Source organism: Canis lupus, chromosome 2 (assembly GCF_048164855.1).
Source record: "Canis lupus baileyi chromosome 2, mCanLup2.hap1, whole genome shotgun sequence".
Lineage (NCBI taxonomy): Eukaryota > Metazoa > Chordata > Mammalia > Carnivora > Canidae > Canis > Canis lupus.
Window position 1 is genome coordinate 9,749,819 of NC_132839.1, and position 21,377 is coordinate 9,771,195.

The 21,377-nt window shown below is 34.3% G+C and overlaps 1 protein-coding gene across 4 annotated transcripts in view; it reads left to right on the plus strand.

Annotated features, from left to right (window-relative positions):
• Positions 1-21,377, plus strand: part of SLCO6A1 (solute carrier organic anion transporter family member 6A1) — a 94,614-nt gene that overhangs the window by 16,544 nt on the left and 56,693 nt on the right. For all 4 annotated transcript variants that reach the window (XM_072789411.1, XM_072789420.1, XM_072789401.1 and 1 more), the window contains 4 exons: positions 960-1,056; positions 5,200-5,321; positions 6,154-6,263; positions 18,929-19,073. In XM_072789411.1, the coding sequence (XP_072645512.1) occupies positions 960-1,056; positions 5,200-5,321; positions 6,154-6,263; positions 18,929-19,073 (474 nt within the window). The remainder of the gene's footprint in view (positions 1-959; positions 1,057-5,199; positions 5,322-6,153; positions 6,264-18,928; positions 19,074-21,377) is intronic.

Consider the following 21,377-nt stretch of genomic DNA (forward strand, 5'->3'; position numbering starts at 1 on the left):
GGCAGCTAAGGTGAAGTAAACAAAGCTTCCACAAATTAAAGTGAAATTGGGTATATTGAATTTATATTTATATTAAATGAAAATATATTTATATTACATTAAATATACAGATTAAATGAGATACAGTGATTTGTATAGTTGCCTTATCTAAGTTTCTTTAATACGTGCATTGGATGATACATATGATGGTTGATTTTATGTGTTAACTTCTTTAGATTTGTTTGGTCAAACATCAGTTTAGATGTTTCTGCTATACTTTTTTTAGATCTGAGTAACACAATTAGTAGATTTTGTTTAAAGCAGATTACAGGGGATCCCTGGGTGGCGCAGCGTTTTAGCGCCTGCCTTTGGCGCAGGGCGTGATCCTGGAGACCCGAGATCGAATCCCACGTCGGGCTCCCGGTGCATGGAGCCTGCTTCTCCCTCTGCCTGTGTCTCTGACTCTCTCTCTCTCTCTCTCTCCTTTTCTCTCTCTGTGTGACTATCATAAATAAATAAAAATTAAAAAAAATCTTTAGAAAAAAAAGCAGATTACATTATGTGAGTGAGCCTTATCTAATCAGCTGAAGGCTTTCATAGCAAAAATTGAGGTTTCCCAAAAGAGAAGCAATTCTTTCTCCAGACTGCTACATAGAAACTCTGCCTCAGTTTTCCCATCCTTCTGGGTGACCTTGTGGATTTTAAGCTTCATTATGGACTCAATATTGTAACTTTAACTCTTACCTGGATTTCAAGCCTGCCAGCCTGCCCTACAAATTTGGACTTGCCAATAAATTGCATGAGACAATTCCTTAACAATCTCTCTCAATATCCTATTGGTTCTGTTTCTCAGGAGGACCCTGACTCATATGATAAAGTATGCTATGAGGCTTTCAGAAGTAATCTATTTCAGTGATATAATTTTTATCGTGACAAAACTAGCTTATGTAGTTGTTTTATAATCAGTATTCATTTTACAGGCTTAATTGAATCTTCAGTAGTGCTTGGATATTCTTTGAGTTATATGATAGTAGCACTCCTTATTAAGGACACTGAGAACAGTACTTTTGCATTTAGGTAAGCCATTTTATTTCCTTATCTGTTGTTGTTCACATTGTATAAAATATTTATTGGATAGATACTGTACCTATAAACACATATATTTAATTTTTAATAACCATATTTATAGGAAAAATATGTAATGTAACTGATATGCACATGTGGGTACATGTAAATCTAGAATGTACACTTTGATTTTTACTGTTTGAAATATAATTTTAAAAACACTATAATGACAACCTTATTACTAATTCTGCATATATGTTTTTGAAAAATTGTGGAGAAAACACATGACTTAAAATTTACACCTTAATCACTTTTAAGTGTATAGCACAGGAGTGTTAACCATGTGTACATTGTTGTGCAACAGATCGCTAGAAATTTTTCATCTTGCAAAACTAAGCTCTATATTCATCACACAGTAAATTCCATTTATCTGCTTCTCCTCAATCTCTGAAAGCCACCATTCTGCTTTCTATGACTCTATTTTATACATCATATAAGCAGAATCATGCAGTTTGTCTTTTTATAACTGTCTTATTTCATTTAGCATAATGTCCTTAAGGTTAACCCATGTTGTAGCATATGCTAGTATTTTCTTCCTTTTTAAGGCTAAATAATATTCCATTGTATGTATATACTTCTTTATTCATTTATCTGTCTATGTGGATTTAACTTATTTTGTCCACCCCTTGGACATAACATGTCTACCCCTTGTCTAGTGTGAATAATAATACAATTAACATGGGTGAGCAAATATTTTTTTTTGAAATTCTATTTTCAGGGGTGCCAGGGTGGCTCAGTTGGTTAAGCATCTGCCTTTGACTCAGGTCATGATCCCTGTGTCCTGGGATCTAGTTGCACATCGGGCTCCCTGCTTGGTGTGGAGCCTGCTTCTCCCTCTCCCTCTTGCTTGTGCTCTCTTTTCAAATAAATAACAAATATCTATCTATCTATCATCTATCTATCTATTGAAATAAACAAATATTGAAATAATATATTTTTAAATATGTTTATAAATAAATACATAAATAAATATTTCCAATAAATAAATAATCTAAAAAAATTCTATTTTAACTTCTTTTGGATATATATACCCAGAAGTGGGATTGTTAAATCATCTATTTTTGATACTTTTGAGGAAGTTCCATGCTACTTTCCATATATGGTTGTACCGTTTACATTCCTACTAGTAGTACACAAGGGTTCTAATTTCTCAACATCTTTGCTAACACTTGTTATTTTCTTTCTTCTTCTTCCTCTTCCCCACCTCTTCTATCTTCTTTCTTCTTCTTTCTCTTTCTCCTTTTTTTAAAAATAGGCATCCTGACAGTTATAAAGTGAAAGCTTCATTGCGGTTTTGATTTTCATTTCACTGATGATCAGTGATGTTGAGCACCTTTTCATTTACTTTTGCCTATTTGTATGTCTTCTTTGGGGAAATGTCTAAACATTTAGTTATCTACATATAGTGCTTCTTCTAGCAACAGCATTCAAAGACACAGATGCCATATTCATCCCTGTGGTTTCTCATACAGTATTGCCTCTGACTAGGGAACATCTGATAAGACAATAAAGAATGACAGTATGACAACTATAGATTTCTCTGTCCCCTATTATTCAGAAATAGCTGACTTGATAGAATGATGTCATGACTTGGTACCCTCAACAGTTCTTTATTTAGGGTCATATCGTCTTCAGAGATAATTTTACTCATTCCTTTCTGATTTGAATGTCTTTATTCTTTTTCTTGCCTAATTAATCAGGCTAGTATATCTAGCGCTGTGTCGACTAAAAGTAGGTATCTTTGCCTTGCTCCTGATCTTACTTTGTCATATATGGTCTTTATTATGTTGATGTATATTCCCTATAAACTTAATTTGTTGTAAGTTTTTATTCTTTTGGCAAATGATGTTTCTACATGATCAAAGGATTTTTATCTTTTATGCTTATGCGGTGTATCACATTAATTGATATGCAGATATTGAACCATCCTTGTGTGCTTGGAATAAATCCCTCTTGATTGTGGTTTATGATCCTTTTAATGTATTGTTAAAATTGGTTTCCTAATATTTTGTTGAGGATTTTTGCTCATCAGGGATATTGGCTTATAATTTTCTTATAATATCCTTGTCTGGTTTTAGTTGTGCACTTAAATGCAATGTCCAGTTTCCATTTATTTTTTTATATGACAAATGAATCAAGCTTACATTTTCCCCCTCAAAGGGATATCTCATTCTACTGATGACACTTATGGATCATTCCATTTTTTAAAATTAATTTATGTTTTACTGATATTATACATTATCTATATCATAAATTTCTTATATACGTGGATTTCCTTCTTATCTCTTGTCTCTCTAATCTGTTGTCTGATCTATCTCTCTATTCTCATTCCAATACTACAATTTTTAAATAAGTACACCTTTCCATATGATTGTAGCATTGATTGGATAAATCCTTCCTCAAAATGATTTACCAAAGAGCAGAGGTTATTTGTGCAACATTACTCGTTCAGATAAATATAATAATCTCAGGTTATAATTAAAACATTCTGATTTGAAATACTTGAACTTAATGTATCAAGTTGGGAATAATTGTCATCTTTCTATGCAAGAATATGGTATATGTTGCTCTGTGTTCGCTCTTCTTCTTTTATGCCCTTCAAAAAAAGTTTTATAATTTTCTTTATTGGGACTATTCCATTAAGCTTATTCCTAGTAATTTAAAGTTCTTTGTTAGTATTGTGCATGGAATCTTTATATTATTACACTTTCTAATTATTTCTAGTAGAAGGAGATTCTTTGCTTGCTCTTTGTTTTTTCTTTGTTCTTTGCTTACACTTTTAGTTTATTTTCCTCATTCTTCTTGGTTATCAATTATTTACACATATGTAACAATTGTATGTAGCATAATGCATATGGTTATAGTACTTAGCTGGATTAAAAAACAAAAAGAGAAAAGAAAATTTCTAAATATTATAATCAGTGAGGAAACACATAACCCTAGTGACAATCTAGAGTTGAAACTCCTTGTGCATAGCGTGTCCAGATATATATACCTATTGGATAATGGAACTCAAGATTGCAACCTTGTAGCATTGCAAGTTAGAACTAGTATCCCTGAATAATGTAGCAATGGATGAGGAGTTGTCTCATAAATGAATAAAACTGGGAATATTCTCCACCTTCTATGAAAGGCAAGGTCTATATGCAAGCTCCTCATCAGGTCTCTGTTGACAACAGAATTGCCTGTGAGAAACCAGTACCTTCAAAACTGTGGTTCTTGAGTATGTGGATATTTTCCCACAACAGGTGGTTGGACAAGGTCTTACATGCCTGTGGAACTAAAGACAGTGGTAACTATATGGTAATGAACTTCCTCAAATCTTCTCCCTAAATGATACAAAGTAACTTCACAACTATGGAAACTTTTCCAAGATAATGGCCTTAGCATGACTAAAGACAAAGAATGTTGAAACTGCAAAATGAACAGTGAGTAAAAAGAGAAAATCATCAAATCCAGCACAGGATCCTTCACATTCCTATCCCACCCCATTCACCGCAAAGTCTGCAAAGGCAGACCAAGGAAAACTACAGCGAAGATGGAAGACAAAGCCTAACAAAGGGTCCTATGGGTCATTAGGTGGTCACTAGAAGGGTAATTAATTACCCCTCCATCTGAGTTGAGTCAGAGAAGGAACTATAAGAAAGAGATATCCAAACATAGGTGATTTAAAGAGTCAGATGCCAGATAAAGGGTTGGTTGTGCATCTTAAATGACAAGAGTCACCCTAAAAGGTGTGCATGATTTAAAGGAGCAAAAATGATTGTAAAGAATAGGTGAGGTTTAAACAGGTAGTCTTCCAAATACATGACTTCTGCTGGAGAAAAAAAAATTAAGAAGAACAAAGAAAAAAAAAAAAGAAGAACAAAGAATTACTTTTGCTACCTGAGTAGACGTGGGAAAAGAAAGAAAAGGGAAAAATTTAGAATCCTGCAGGATAAAAGAAAACTACGTGATTGGAGGACTTACAATCAGCAAAACAAACAATAGGGACAAATTAACAGAAAAATGCTTCTCTCTGTTTTTCTCTCTGATTATGGCTTTATTTGTAATGGGATACACAAAGTTGAAATTTTTAATTTTTCTCTGTTTAAGTGGTGAAGACACTGATGGTGATCAAAGATGGATGCAGAAATGGTGGATTTATTTTGGTTTGGTCTCACTTATTGCATGGTCTACATTAATACCATTGTCATGCTTTCCACACAGTATACGAGGTGACTATAAAAATATAATTCATTAAATTAAAAGATGGTAGATTCCTTGTCCTCACCCCCATCTCCCATTGTCAGAATATGGCTGAACTACATTTATTTTTGTCATGGAGATATGGGGAGATATGCTAATGTTATTTGAATAAATGAAGCTGCATGTGGCCAAATATTTTATTTATGTGCCAGGCTTTCATTAGTATGTATCTTTGCTTCTTGTCATTTTTTAAGTGCTAGAGTTCATAAGTTTTCTTTAAAATGAAACATGTTTAAATCTATTTACCTAGCATTATTTAATACATGTACTTTCTGAAAGAATTATTGTAAGATAAATAATAACTATTAAAATTCTTTTGGAAACACTAAAAAATTAACATGCAACATTAGAGAAATCAAACACTCTCCTAATGGCAGTACATTTTACTGGCACAGCATATTTTTAGCAGTGTCAAAGATTAGTCTTTTACATTTTAGGGCTTTGCTGTCAAATACTAGTCACTTGCAGCATGTGGATATTTAAATTTCAAATTAAATGAAAATTAGAAACACTTAGTCATAGGAGCTACATTTCTAGTATTTAATAGCCACATATAACTCATGGTTACAATATGAGACAGTACAGATATGGACAATTTTCATTATCATGGAATGTTCTTTTTGACAGCACTGTTTTGGGAGAATGTGCTTTTTGCTTAATTAGACTGGCTTTAGTTTGTTCACAAATAGCTCACTTATCATTTAAAGAAAAATTGGGTTTATTAAGATATGTGCATATGTTTGTATATATGTTTTAATTATTTAAACATGTCATAAGATTTTTTTACTTGTTATCATATAGGTACAGCAAAGATAAAAGCTGAGAAGCGTAAACAGCCTAATCCATTCAAATTAAAAATTAAAGATCAGGAATTTGGAACCAGTCTCAAGGATTTATTTTCTACTATTTGGGTAAAGTAATATTTTACATGAACAAGCCAAATAAGTTGACCTGTATACTTTTCTAACAATGGATTTAAGAAAATAACCATAAAGTGTCCAACTTAAATCTGAGAGGGATTAAAAAAATCTGAGGGAGATTTTTGAAGTCTTAATTAACTTATTCATTTTATAGATAATGGAAAATAGGACCCATCCTTACCTAAGTGGCATTTACAGAAACAGGCTAATGTCAGAGGATGGTACTAGTGTTTTCCTTCTATTTCTTTTATTTTACTTTGTGTTTGTTCTTTCCCTGAAGAAATAAATAAGACATTTAATGAGAAGGCTTACAGGTGTTAACATCTTTTTATTTTTTATTTTTATTTTTTATTTTTTAATTTATTTTTTATTGGTGTTCAATTTACTAACATACAGAATAACATCTTTTTATTATGCTTAAATGACTTAGCAGAGAACTCTAGAAGTTAACAAATATTCTCTCAAACATCATATTTTATGGAAACTCTCTCAATATCAAATGGAAAAGAATTCTTTGCTCCTCTGAGAAACATGGCCTACAAAAAAGACATAGTGGGGTTAAAAAATTCAACTATTTAAATTTTTTTTAAGATTGTATTTATTTATTAGATAGAGAAAGTGGGGGTGGGATGGGAGCAGAGGGGGAGAAGTAGAAAGAGGAAAGGAGAAGGAAAGAATCTCAAACCTATTCCTTGCTTAGCATGGAACTAGACATGAGGTTCAATCCCATGACCCTAAGATCATGACCTAAGCTGAAAGCAAGAGTCAGAAGCTCAACCAACTGAGCCTTCCAGGTGCCCTAAAAATACCTCCAGCTCCTAAGTGATTCTATATTCAATTTGCTTTCTCTTCTCCTTTTCCTGTACATTGTGGGCAGAACTGTATTGAAGATATAATTCTAACACCTATGCCTTTATGGAGCTATATTCTTGCGTGGATCTCAGGTCTTAAAAAGTGCAGAGATTAAAAAAAAAACGGATTAACAATTGTGTAGAGAAAATTCCATGTAAAATGTAGTTTAGATATGGGGTAAAAGGAAGCATCACTGAACAGAGAGCATTTAAATGGAAAACCCTAAAGCAAAAGAAGGAATTATCCATTTGATGAATGGTCGTGAAGAAAATTCTGGGCATAAGAGACACATGCGGAAACATCTTGAGACAGTGAAGTTTTGGGTATGTTCAATTTAGAGAAGACTTGTGCGTTTCAAGCAAAGTTGCTTGGAGAGGAGAGTGAAAGAACACTTGGTTGGAAACACAAGCAAAGGCTAGCTCATGAAGGTCCTTGTGGGACATGGTGAGAACTTTAGAGTTTGTTTTGAATGCAATAGGAAGTCAATCTAAATAATAAAATGATGTTTTAAGAACTTTAAAACATGACTTTGTAAAAAATGGATTAGAGTAGGGTAAGAATTGAAAAGGCGGTATGATTTGGGTGTTATTACAGGGAATTTTCTCTGGGTATTATAAATAGTTATTTTTTTATTCAGCTGTAGTATATGAGACCAAGTTGCAAGAACCAATTAAAGAATTACTTGGCATTTATAAAGTTCAGAGCTATGAACAATGATTTTTCCAAGAAGGAAAAAGTAAACCTTTCACATGGCAACATTATTTGAGCTTCTGGAGCCTTAAAAAAGAAAGAAAATAAATTAAAACCTAAGATGTGGGGAAGCAAATGTTCTAAAGTCTATACACAGACATATAATATTAAGAACCACTAGAAAGCTTATGTATCTACACTCTTGACTTTAACAATTAGCAGGCTGAGTTCAGAAAGAAAAGAGAGGGATAGTGGGCCATACATTAGGGAACCTTCTAGATTAGAAAAATTCCCACTGTTTGCCTTGTTTCATGGCTTAGCACCTGCCAAAGCTGAATTTCTCAGTAAAGTATATCTACTGAGCCATGTTGGTGAAATTATTTTATTTTACTTTGTTTTATTTTTAATGTTGACAAAATTTAAGTTGAGCATGTCTTCTCCAATGATAAGGGAGTCAGCCCGTGTTTTCTACTACGTTGATGGTTACTTGTGAGTCAGTTTAGCAATGCTATTAAAGAATTCATGCAAGGAAGAATGGAGCTGAGCAGTGAGTAATGGTTATAATCCCTCATCAGGTAAGAGCTAGAGATGCTATGACTTTCTGGGAATGAGTAGAAAGTGGAACTAAGGGTAAGTTTATGCTTCTCTGTGGTAGATCTCACAGGCAGAAAAATTTTCTTTGTAAGGGTTTGTTACTTTTTGCCCAAGGCCAAAAGTGAGACTATGTGCTAGAGACTGGCCACCCAAGAGTAGCTTCCTTTTTTTCTTTGGTAAAAAGTTTTAAAGAGAGCAAGCTCTAGCCTTCTCTTTGTGCTCTGTGGTTATCCAAGGGGTAAAAGGCTAATGATGCATCAGCTCCCTCTCTCTATCCATAGATTCTGATCTGTTAGCAGGCCTAACTGTGAGTAGGCCTACCCATCAGGGACATTATATAGCCCTCCCTATAGGTGATACATTATGCAAACTTCCATATTTCTTTGATTCTGAGACATACTTTTTTTCTTCACATTTTAACATCCTTAAACTTGGGTTAGTATTAATTTGATGGAGTCTTGAAATAACTGTAAAGGAGGATGTAATTGTGACATAGTAGATAATGCCTGAGTATGGGTAAACTGGTCATGGCTGTTCATATTATCATTACTTTACATTACATACTTTAGTGGTGCTGTCCCTATTGAGTGCGATTGCTGGGTTAATTTTTCAAAAAAGATGAATGCAGTATTCAAGCATGGGATTATAAAGTTTTTATATATGTATTATACATAATATAAATACATATATGCAAATATTTGATGTTGAAGGAATGACCACTAGTTCACATTTTCTTGTAAAGTAACATCCAGGCATTTTATGAAACTTAAGTAAAGGAGTCCCACAAGTAGAGATAGCTTTATTGTTCTTTTATTGAGATACCTTTAAAAGGATACCTACCACATGTTAAGGTGTACAGCTGAGTCAGGAGAAATTGGCAAGTCCTTCTTAATAGATCTAATGTATTTCAAAAGCTGGTGAGACTAATACCTACATAGTATAGGACTTTCCTTAGAGCATTATCTCATTATGTCAGTTGCAGTGTTTTTTTTCTTAGTGGTACATAAAATGATGGTGTTTCTTACTGTTGATTGTATTTTATATTAAACGAAATAATGGTGTTTTAGCCTGTCTGCTCACTTTCTTCAAATAAGAAATTGGTACAGTAATGGTATCTTCCTCATGGGAATGTAGGGTGTATAGATTACTGCATATCCCATGGTAAAAACTCAATAAATACATAATTAATATGAATACCTACTTGAGAGATATTTCTACTTTTAGATTAGGGAGGGGAAGTATATAAAAAATAGGGGAAAAATTCATAAGATTTTCCTTTTATCTTGATAAGAAGAGTGGGTTATCAACTAGAAGATAAATTTAAAAGACTAGTGTGAAGAATTTGATTGAATAAAGAAAGATCTATTGTCTTCCTATACTACTAACTCTATAGTTCAGTACCTCCTGGTTCATGACACTTAATTGATATTGTTTGAGGTTCAATGTCTAGTTCACAAACTCCTGATGTAAGGACTGACATAAAATCATTCCAACAAGCAAATTATTCCAGTTGGTAAAATTATCACCGTCATTATAAGACTTGCTGACTAATAGCTAGTTAAAAAACACATCTGATCTTTTAAGCATAGATTTTTTTAAAGAGTCTTCTTGTCATCAATTTTTATTAAAAGGAGCCAGGGAAGTAGCTGTTTTTAGAATGTTATTCTCTCTACTGTTACCATATTTCTTTCTGGTCCTTATTTATATATTTTAGAAAATTCATCAATTAAGGAAAGAAAAGAGTTTTACCCAAATGTCAGTAAAGATAATTTTAATTCTAAAATAGGTAAGATGGAAATAAAGAAAAGATAAAAAGCCAAAACAGAAACAAAATATTTAACATATTTATAAAATTATACTATCATTTGCAAAAATTCTAACAAGATATTAGCAAATCCAATCCAATAGTACATTAAAAGAATTATTCATTGCAATTGAGTGGGATTTATTCCTGGGCTGCAAGAGTGGTTCAATATTTGTAAAACAATCAACATGATATACTACATTAATCAAAAAAATGATAAGAATCTATGATCCTCTCAATAGGTGCAGCAAAAACATTTGACAAAATATAGCATCTATTCTTGATAAAAACCCTCAACAAAGTAGGTATAGATAAAACTTATCTCAACATTATAAAGGCCATATATGAAAGATCCACAACTAATATCATCTTCAATGGGGAAAAACTGAGAGCTTTTCCTGTATGGTTGGGAACAAGACAAGGATGTCTATTCTCACCCTTACTATTTAACATAGTACTGCAAGTTTTAGCCTCAGCAATCAGACAACAAAAAGAAATGAAAAGTGTCCAAGTCAACAAGGAAGAAGTAAACTTTCACTATTTGTAGAGGATATGATACTTTATGCAGAAAACCCAAAAGACTCCACAAAAAATTGCTAGAACTGATACATGAATTCAGCAAATTTGCGGAATACAAAATTAGTGTACAGAAATCTGCTGCATTTCTATACACCAATAATGAAGCAGGAGAAAGAGAAATCAAGGAATCAGTCCCATTTACAATAGCATCAAAAACCATAAACTACCTGGAAATAAACCTAACCAAAGAGGTAAAAAATATAAACTATAAAACACTGATGTAAGAAATCAAATTATTTATTTCCACAAATAAGTAGAAAAGCATTCTATGCCTATGGATTGGAAGAAAAAACACTAAAATGTCTATACTACCCAAAGCAATCTACATATTTAACATAATCCCCATCAAAATGCCAGCATTTAAAAAAAAAACAGTATTTTTAACAGAACTAGAATATCCTAAAATATGTACAGAACAACAAAAGCCCCCAAATAACCAAAGCAAGTATTTTTCTTGAAAAAGAAAAAGCTAGAGATGTCACAGTTTTGGACTTCAAGCTATATTACAAAGCTGTAGTGATCAAGACAGTATGGTACTAGCACAAAAACAGACAACATAGGTCGGTGGAACAGAACAGAAAACCCCGAAATGGACCCACAACTATCTGGTCAACTAATCTTCAATAAAGCAGGAAAGAATATCCACTGGAAAAAGGACAGTCTCTTCAACAAATGGTGATGGGAAAACTGGACAGCAGCATGCAGAAGAATGAAACTGGACCGCTTTCTTACACCATACACAAAAATAAATTAAAAATGGATGAATGATTTAAAAATCTGAGACAGGAAACCGTCAAAATCCTAGAGGAGAACACAGGCAGCAACTCTTTGGCATTAACCGTAGCGACTTCTCACTGGACATATCACTAAAGGCAAGGAATACAAAAGCAGAAATGAACTATTGGGACTTCATCAAGATAAAAAGCTTCTGCACAGCAAAGGAAACAAAATTAGAAGGCAATCTATAGAATGGGAGAAGATATTTGCAAATGATATATCTAATAAAGGGTTAATATCCAAAAATCTATAAAGAACGTATCAAACTCAACAACCAAAACTCAAATAATCCAGTTAAGAAATGGGCAGAAGAAGTGAATAGATTTTTTTTTTCCCCAAAGAAGACATCCAGATGGCTAACAGACACATGAAAAGATGCTCAACATCTCTCATCATCAGGAAAATACTAATCAAAACCATGATGAGATACCACCTCACACCTGTCTGAGTGGCTGAAATTAAAAACACAAGAAATACCAGTTATTGGTGAGGATGCAGAGAAAGAGGAACCCTCTTGTACTGTTGGTGGGAATGCAAACTAGTGCAGCCACTGTGGAAGACAGTATGGAGGCTCCTCAAAAAGTTGAAAATAGAGGAACCTGGGTGGCTCATTTGGTTAAGCATCCAACTCTTGATTTCGGCTCAGGTCATGAGTCAAGTCCCTCTTCAGTCTCCCTGCTCAGCGGGGAGTCGCTTGTCTCCCTCTCCCTTTCCCTCTGCTCACACACTCTCTCCCTCAAATAAATAAGTAAATAAATCTTTTTTAAAAAGTTAAAAATATAACTACACTAAAATTCAGCAATTGCACTCTTGGGTATTACCCAAAGGGGACACAAAAATATAGATTCAATTTGGTGCATGCACCCCGGTGTTTTTAGCAGCATAATCACCAATAGCCAAAATATGGAAAAGAAGTCAAATGTCCATCTACTGGTGAATGGATAAAGAAGATGATGTGTATACACACACACACACTGAAATATTCTCAGCCATCAAAAACAACGTCTTGCCATTTGCAATGATGTGGATGGAGCTACAGTATATCATGCTAAGTGAAATAAGTCAGAGAAAGACAAAAACCATATGTGGAGTTTAAGAAACAAAATAGATGAACATATGGGAAGGGGGAAAAAGACAAGGAAACAAATCATAAGAGACTGTTAGTGATAAGAACAGGATTGATGAAGGAAGGTGGGTGGGCGATGGGCTAGATGGGTGATGGGGTTAAGGAGGGCACTTGTTACAATGAGCTCTGGGTGTTGTATATAAGTGATGAATCACCAAATTCTATTCCTGAACCAATATTGCACTATATTTTAACTAACTAGACTTTAAATAAAAATTTGAAGAAAAAAATAAACAAGTAAAAAATAAGTTATAAAATCCATGAGGCAAAAAGTTATAAATGTCTATGGGTTTAAGCTAAGAATAGAAAGTAGAACAATGAATAACTATAGCTATCAGAATATAATCAATTAGAAGTATATTTTAAAAGAGTAAAAATAGAAAGCTTGGGAGTTAGGGAAATAAATTAGGGAAAAGAAAAAACAATGAAATTAGCACTGGCGAGAAGCAGATAAGGAATAAAATTTTATAAGAGAAAACTGTTTTTAAATGTATGGATCAGAGAGATGAACACTTTTACCTCGTTTTTCTTCATCTCCTGCCTTAAGTCTCATACCTTATCAGTGGGGAAGACATTTATATACTAGAATTCCAGTGAACAAAGAAAAGAAATTTAAAATTTCAAATCAAAAGATCAAAGCTATTTTGATATGAAAGAACTTTTTGAACTACAGAACTTGGTTCTGTAGAACCAAATGAATATAAAGCATTATTCGTTGCCTGTGTGGCTAGAAATGGATGACAGAGTACATAAAAAAAGGCTAGTGTCCACATTATTTAGATATTACACTCTGAGTGGTCAAAATATTAATGTTCTTTGAAAGCAGGTAAATTGCTATCATAGAAACTAGAATCAATCAATGTACATTTGACACAAGTAACATGATTCTTTATTTTTTTATTTATTTATTTATTTTGGAACATGATTCTTTAAAAAATATATTTATCATTTGTATTTATATCAGGATGACGTGTACTAGTTTCGGTCTCTGAATTGTCTCCTAGGTTTGGTGGAATAAATTGATATTTGTAGAAGCAGAGTAAGTGAGGAGGTTTCAGGATATATGGCTGAAACATTTTTCAGCTTGAACAAGCAACATTTTCTCGGTGAGGTCTTTTATTCATCTTGACAGATTTAATGAAGATAACCATTACTTATTTTCTGTGGCTAATTATACATGTTCTTCATGAGGAACCAAGACCAGAGAAAGGGAGAAGTTAAATGATCAAGTAAAACACTTGGAATATTCAAAGGAGCTTATTGGTCTCCTCTTCAACTTATATTTTCCTCCTATTTGTCTATAGACACTAAGGCCTTTTACCTTTTACTGGCAAGGTCATTGTCTCCTGTTATGCTACCTTGCTTAGGGTAGGAAGTAGATGGATGCTTCTCCCACATAAAAGAAAAAGTTCTGCAATTAATTGGGACACTACACATCCCATATTCAATGAACCTTGGTTCATGCAATAGCTCCCTTATTAACATTTGTTTCCTGCTGCTACTCGAGACCTGTCCTGAATCTTAGTCTACTTGTCTGTGTTCACTAGATAATTTACTTTATATTTTGCTGATATTTGCTGATCCTGTTCTTATTTCACACTCATACTAAGTAAGTACCTGCAGGAGTACCTAGTCTGGCTTGAAACCATACCTCCCAGACCACCACGAGCCTCCTCTGGTGTGTCCAAAGATCTTGGTTTTAGACAAACCCTGTGATTGACTAGGGCTAAGAGCCACAGTGCTACACGCTGTTGCTTAAATTTATCTGCTACTGTGAAGACCTAATTTGATTTCTCCTTTGGTACATTTACACCTATCATAATTCAACCTACCATAATTCAGCCTGATTTCATTACATGAAATCCCTTTAAAAATAGATTTTTTTTTAAAGAAGAGAGCCTGGACATTCTATTAGAAAGGTCTGTTGTATTCTGAGTGTTATGGTTACAGTTTCTTTTTAAAAAATATTTATTTATTCACGAGAGACACACAGAGAGAGGCAGACACAGGCAGAGGGAGAAACAAGCTCCATATGGGGAGCCCAAAGCTGAACTCATTCCCGGGACCCCAGGGTCACACCCTGAGCCTCAACCACTGAGCCACCCAGGTGTCCCTACAGTTTCTTTCTGAATAAAGTGCCCAGAAGTGGTTCCTTATGCATTAGTTGCCATGCTCTATGGGATGTAGTTCAACTGTCCTACTTAAAACTAGGTCTGGGATCAGCACTTGAACCCAGATAGTAACTCTTAGATTTCCCAAAAACCTCTTAAATAGCTTGAGAAAATACCCAATAGGGACACTTGTTAAAAACTGACTTGATAATTTCTCTTTCTTGGGAGAGTATAAATAGGAGAAAGTCTGGGAAACTCAAACAACACAGCCTTAATAAACTGACATAGAACGAATGTGCAAAGGCTGTTGAGAAAGAGGAGCAAATGGAGAGACAATGTAGTCAGAGGCCGTAATAGACGTAGATATAGACACAACAAGCTGATAGAAAGAAGCCGAATATCTGGGCCTTTGAAACAGTTAAGAGAAAGCAGTGGAATGCTCACTAGGGAGCAGACACCAAAGCTGCCATTTGATTCTGAATCATGTTCTGTTTCTTTATGAGTGCTGAATTATTCAGCTACTTGGAAAATGTTTTTGGCTTTCTTACTTTACTGAGTAACATCAACTGGATTAACCTTTGAATCTATTCATTTTAATTCTAAAGAGTCCAAACACAAAAATTATCTAGTGCTGTGGTTCTCAGTGTGGCTCCCAGGCCATCATTATCATCATCATCATCATCATCATCATCATCATCATCACCTGGGAATTTGTTAAAAATTCAAATTCTCGGGCCCTACTCCAGACCTGCTAAATCAGAAACTCTGAAAGTAAGACCGGGCAGTCTGTGTTTTACACCGTTCAAATGATTCAAAGCACACTAGAGTTTGCAACCAACAAATCTGATAATCTAGCGTGACCCTCTTATTTTATAAATTATGAAAATGATGTGTATGCTTTCCTAGGTACCTTCTATATGCCAGAAACCAAATTATTGCATATATTGCATTTTCATGATCACCTGGAGATACAGATATTGTAATTTCTATCTTACAGATGATGAACCAGTAATTTAAAGAGGACGAGTAAAGAAATAAAATGAGTAATTTTTCCAAAGACACGTGTATCTTTGGATGTGCACACAGGCACACGCACACATACACATATAGGTGGCTTAATTGAGGTTAACAATATAAAAATATCTCATGTGACTGACTCTAACATAATTACCTTGTCTACTATTAATACTGCCTAAAAAATAGGATATGTAGAGATGTGATTTACTAGTTGTTGTTCCAAAAATCAGTTGCAGAAAGGAGGAAAAAGCTAGGTTTTCTGTTCCTCATTCTGCCTGTAGTATCTATTTTTTTTTAATTTTTATTTATTTATGATAGTCACAGAGAGAGAGAGAGAGAGAGAGAGTCAGAGACACAGGCAGAGGGAGAAGCAGGCTCCATGCACCGGGAGCCCGATGTGGGATTCAATCCCGGGTCTCCAGGATCGCGCCCTGGGCCAAAGGCAGGCGCCAAACCGCTGCGCCACCCAGGGATCCCTGCTGTATCTAATACAGACTGCCATTTCATATAAAATCATGGTATAGACCAATGGGACAAAAGCTACAGAGCTCAGCAACAGGTTAATGCATATAAAATCTTGCTATATGATAGAGAAGGCTCTGCAAGGATAGCTGCTCAGTAAGTGTGAGAACAAATTTGATTCTCTCTATGGTGAAATGAAGTTGGGCCTCTCATACAAAGGTGATTTCTAGGTTAATGTAATGTGATTAGAAAAATGCTAGCACAAAATATCAGAAAGGGAGACAGAACGTAAAGACTGCTAACTCTGGGAAGCGAACTAGGGGTGGTAGAAGGGGAGGAGGGCGGGGGGTGGGAGTGAATGGGTGACGGGCACTGGGGGTTATTCTGTATGTTAGCAAATTGAACACCAATAAAAAATAAATAAAAAAAAAATAAAAAAAAAAAAAAAGAAAAATGCTAGCACAGTTAATGCTAAACCAGGAAAGAAATATCTTGTGACATAAAGGTAGGAAAGGTTAAACAAGTTTGCAAATGTGAAAATATGAAGTAAAAATTAATGGGCTAGATTACAATCAAGATTTCTGTTCTGTGAAGGAAACTGCAGACTATGTTAAAAGAGGAGTAAGAGATCTCTTAGTCTAACAAGAGATTAGTATTTAGAATAAACAAGGAAGTCTTGAAAAATCTCTATAGGAATTTCAGGAAGCCTAATAAAAATACGAAAAGCAGTTCACACATAATAACTAACCTGAAATAGCTATGAGTGACGTGAAGAAGTGCTCAGTTGGATCTGAATTTAGAAAAGTGCCAAGCAAAGCATGTGTGGTATGATTGTACATCCATCAGCATGGCAAAATTTTAAAAGCCAGCTAATAATATCAAGGATTTGTGATTATGTGGGGGTTTACCACATATCTATTGCTATGTGACAAACCATCCCCAAACCTAGTAGCTTAAAATAATAGAACACAATTTTGCTCATTAATCTGCAGTTTTGTCAGGGCTTGCTCTGCTCAGCTCTACTTGTCAACTAAAGTGAAGTCTGGAGAATAAAATAACCTGAAGGCTTGTTTACTCAAATACTAGCTTTTGAAACTGTTTGCTGGAATACCCATGCATGGCCTGGACTTCCATATGGCCTGGACTTTCTTACAACATGCAGAAAGATTCTCAAAGCCAAAGTCCTGAGAGAGTGAGAATATACAGCAGGAGTCGTACTGTCGTTTTATGACCCAACGTCAGATGTCATGCAGCATCTCTTGCTTTGTTGCGACAGTCATAAAGGACTTTCCAAGGTCAATGCCTCCTGACGGGAGCATGGCAAAGTTCTGGAAGGGAATGTGGAATGGAAAATACTGCTTGTGATGAACTTTATAAAGTATAAGTTGCTCCATGAAGAATATGTAACTCTCCTACGTTATGGTCTGATTGTAAACTGATACATTTGGGGAAAAAAATCTAGAGAAATAGTGGAAGGAGGTATATAGTAGATCCTAATGGCCCAGCAATCCTTGTATGGATATATAGTTCCAAAGACAGTTGACCCTAGTCCGTAACGGTGCACATACAGGGATGTTTAAGATGGCCTTGTTTGTAACAATGGGAGTTGAAGTGAGTCTGAGCATTTAACCCTGTGGGAGTTAGACAACCCTCAGAAGATGAATTAGATCAATATAGAGAATTTGTTTAGAATTTTCAAAATGGTATTTAGGACTAGAAAAAAAATTAATTTAACAGTATATACAAACATAAAGCACCACTGAAATTTTCAAAGATATATAGGTATATAGAAAATAGAGAAAGCCGTTAAAAAGTTAATATTTTCATGTCAATTACTGTCATGTTAATTACTATGTATAGTGTAATAGTATAATAGGTAATAGTACAGCATCACTATACATCCTTGCTAAGGCTTCTGAATTAGTTAAAAAAAATTGACTAAAATGCAAAATGTAAATGACTTCACTCTATATGGAATTCCCAGGAGTAAAATGTTGTAGAATCTTAATAGTAATACTAGTGATTTTCCTTGAATGTTGCTTATCTTTGTTTTTTTATTTAGGTAAAAAGATTTATTAAGAAAAAAATAGATTAACTAAAGTAAAAGGACATTCTAGACACCTGGTTAATGATATCTTTTTTTTTCCTTAAGTTTTCCGGAAAACTGCCAGACTTACAAATAAAAATTATAGGTGGTATGGAGGTCAAATTACAAATAAAAATGGTTTTGTATTTTAAAGATTTTATGTATTTATTCATGAGAGACACAGAGGGAGAGAGAGGCAGAGACAGAGGCAGAGGGAGAAGCAGGCTCCATGCAGGGAGCCCGACGTGGGACTTGATCCCAGGACTCCAGGATCATGCCCTGAGCCGAAGGCGGTGCTAAACTGATGAGCCATCTGGGCTGCCCCTAAAAATGGTTCTAATACATGTCTTTAACAGTATTTATATATTGGTGAATTGCAAATTTTGGTTTTGATTTATATATCTATATCTATATCTATCATCTATCTATATATGTGCATTTTCAGTTTAGATTGGGAGAGGTAAAAGTTTTGCTGATTGGTCATTACTATGTGAATGAAAAAAAAAATCTCTTCTTTGCCTAACAAAATAATTTGAGTATAACTTATTTCTATTTCAGGTTCTGTTGAAGAGTCCACTATTTATATGCCTAGCTCTGACCAAAGCTTCAGAATCTTTAGTTTATATTGGAGCTTCTGAATTTTTGCCTATATATATAGAAAATCAGTTTATATTAACACACTCTACAGCTACTAAAATTGCAGGTAGACCTTTTCTGCTCATTGTACTTATTTTGAAGTTTTTATGTAAAATTTTCTTGTATGCATCTATGAAATATTTCAAATAAGCATAAAGTAGGAGTGAGAGCATTTACTCAACTTTTATTTTATCGTTATTTTAAAGTGATTCCATATATTACTCAGTACTCATCACAATAAAATATACTCTTAATCCCCTTTATTTTACCGACTTCCCCACCTACCTCGCCTCTGACAACCACCAGCTTATTATTTGTATTTAGAGTTGGGGTATTTGTCCCTTTTTTTCTTTGTTTGTTTTGTTTCTCATATTCCACATATGAGTGAAATCATATGGTATTTATTTTTTCTGACTTATTTCACTCAGCATTATACCCTCTAAGACCATCCACGCTGTTGTGAATGGCAAGATTAAGTTCTTTTTTATGGCTGAGTAATATTACATTGTTTATATATTCCACATTGTCTTTATCCATTCACCTATCAATGGACCCTTCAGCTACTTCTATAATTTGGCTTTGTAAATAATGCTGCAACAAACGTAGGGAGGCATATTTCTCCTCCAAGTTAGTGTTGTTGTATTCTTTGGATAAATTCCTAGTAGTGGAATTACTTGACCATAAAGTAATTTTATTTTAAATTTTTTTCTACACTGTTTTCCACAGTTGTTGTACCAGTTTCTATTCCCACCAGTGGGTGCACAAGCGTTCCTCTCTCTCCACATCTTTGCCAACCCTGTTTCTTCTGTTTTTGATTTTAGCCATTCTGACAGGCGTGGTGATACCTGATTGTGGTTTTGATTTGCATTTCCCTGGTAATGAGTGATGTTGAATATCTTTCCATGTGTCTAAAATGTGTTTCTTGTAGGCAGCATATAAATGCTATTTATTTATTTGAGAGAGAGAGAGAGAGAGGTGGGGAGAGGGACTGAGGCTGAGAGAGAAAGAGAGAGGGAGAAAGAGAGACAGGCAGAGAGAGAGAGAGAGAGAGAGAGAAAGAATATCTTTCAGGCTCCATGCCCTTCATGGAAACTGACATGGGGCTTGACAACATGACTCAGATCATGACCTGAGCCCAAATAAAGAGTTGGATGCTTAACCAAATGAACCATCCAAGTGACCCCCTTACCCTTGCTTTTTTTTTTTTAATTTTTATTTATTTATTTATTTTTTTAGAGAAAGACATACATGTTATTTTTAATTCATTCAGTCACCCTATGTCTTTTGACGGGAACATTTATACTATTGACATTTAAAGGAATTATCGACAGGTACATATTTATTGCCATGAAGTTTATTGTTTTCTGTCTATTTTTGTAATTCTTCTGTTTCTTCTTCTCTTGTAATTAATGACTTTCTTTAGTGTAAAAAATGACTTTTTTTTAATCTTTGGATTGCTTTCACTTTATCTTTTATATGTCATTATAGGTTTTTGGTTTGTGGTTACCATGAAGTTTATATATAATATCCTAAGTATGTGACAATCCATATTTGATTGATGGTTGCTTTAGTTTGAACGCATTTTAAAAGCTTTCTATTTTCATTCTCTACCCTCCAAGTTTTATATAGTGCTTTTGCATTTTTAAATTTTATGAAACCCTTAACTAATTTTTAGATGTAGTTGATTTTTACTACTTTTGTCCTTTAACCTTCATGCAAGCTTTATTAGTGATCTACTAGCTTTACTATATATTTGCTTTTACCAGTGGAAATTTTCCTTTTATAATTTCTTCTAGCTATGGCTTTTTATTTTCCACTTAAAGAAGTCTTTTTAACCTTTCTTATAAGGCTGGTTTAATGGTGATGAATTCTTAACTTCTGTCTGGGAAATTCTTTTTCTCGCATCAATTCTGAATGATAAGCTTTCTGGGTAGAGTATTCTTGGTTGTAGTTTTCTTCTTTCAGCACTTTGAATATTTAGGCTACTCCCTTAGGGCCTATAAATTTTCTACTGAAAAATCAGGAGATAACCTTACAGGGTTTCCCTTCTATGTAACTAGTTGCTTTATGTAACTATTTGGTTGGTGTTTCTTTAAGCACTTATGAATTATGAATATGAATATCCCTATGGCCTGAATATACCATTTTCACTTGACGAGTAAGTAAGACTGGTCAAATAGTTGTGAATCTGGTTTGGTGTATCCCAAAATGAGAATATCAGTCCACAGAGTCACAAAGCCTGCTTGCATCAGGGCTTCAGTTCTGACAAGAGGCTAGTAGTAAGCTAAGAGTTGTTTTTCCAACTTAGCTGTTTTAGGGAGTCAGTGAATCCCAGGGAATGCTTCTGAACTGAGGCTGGCTCCCTCTTCCA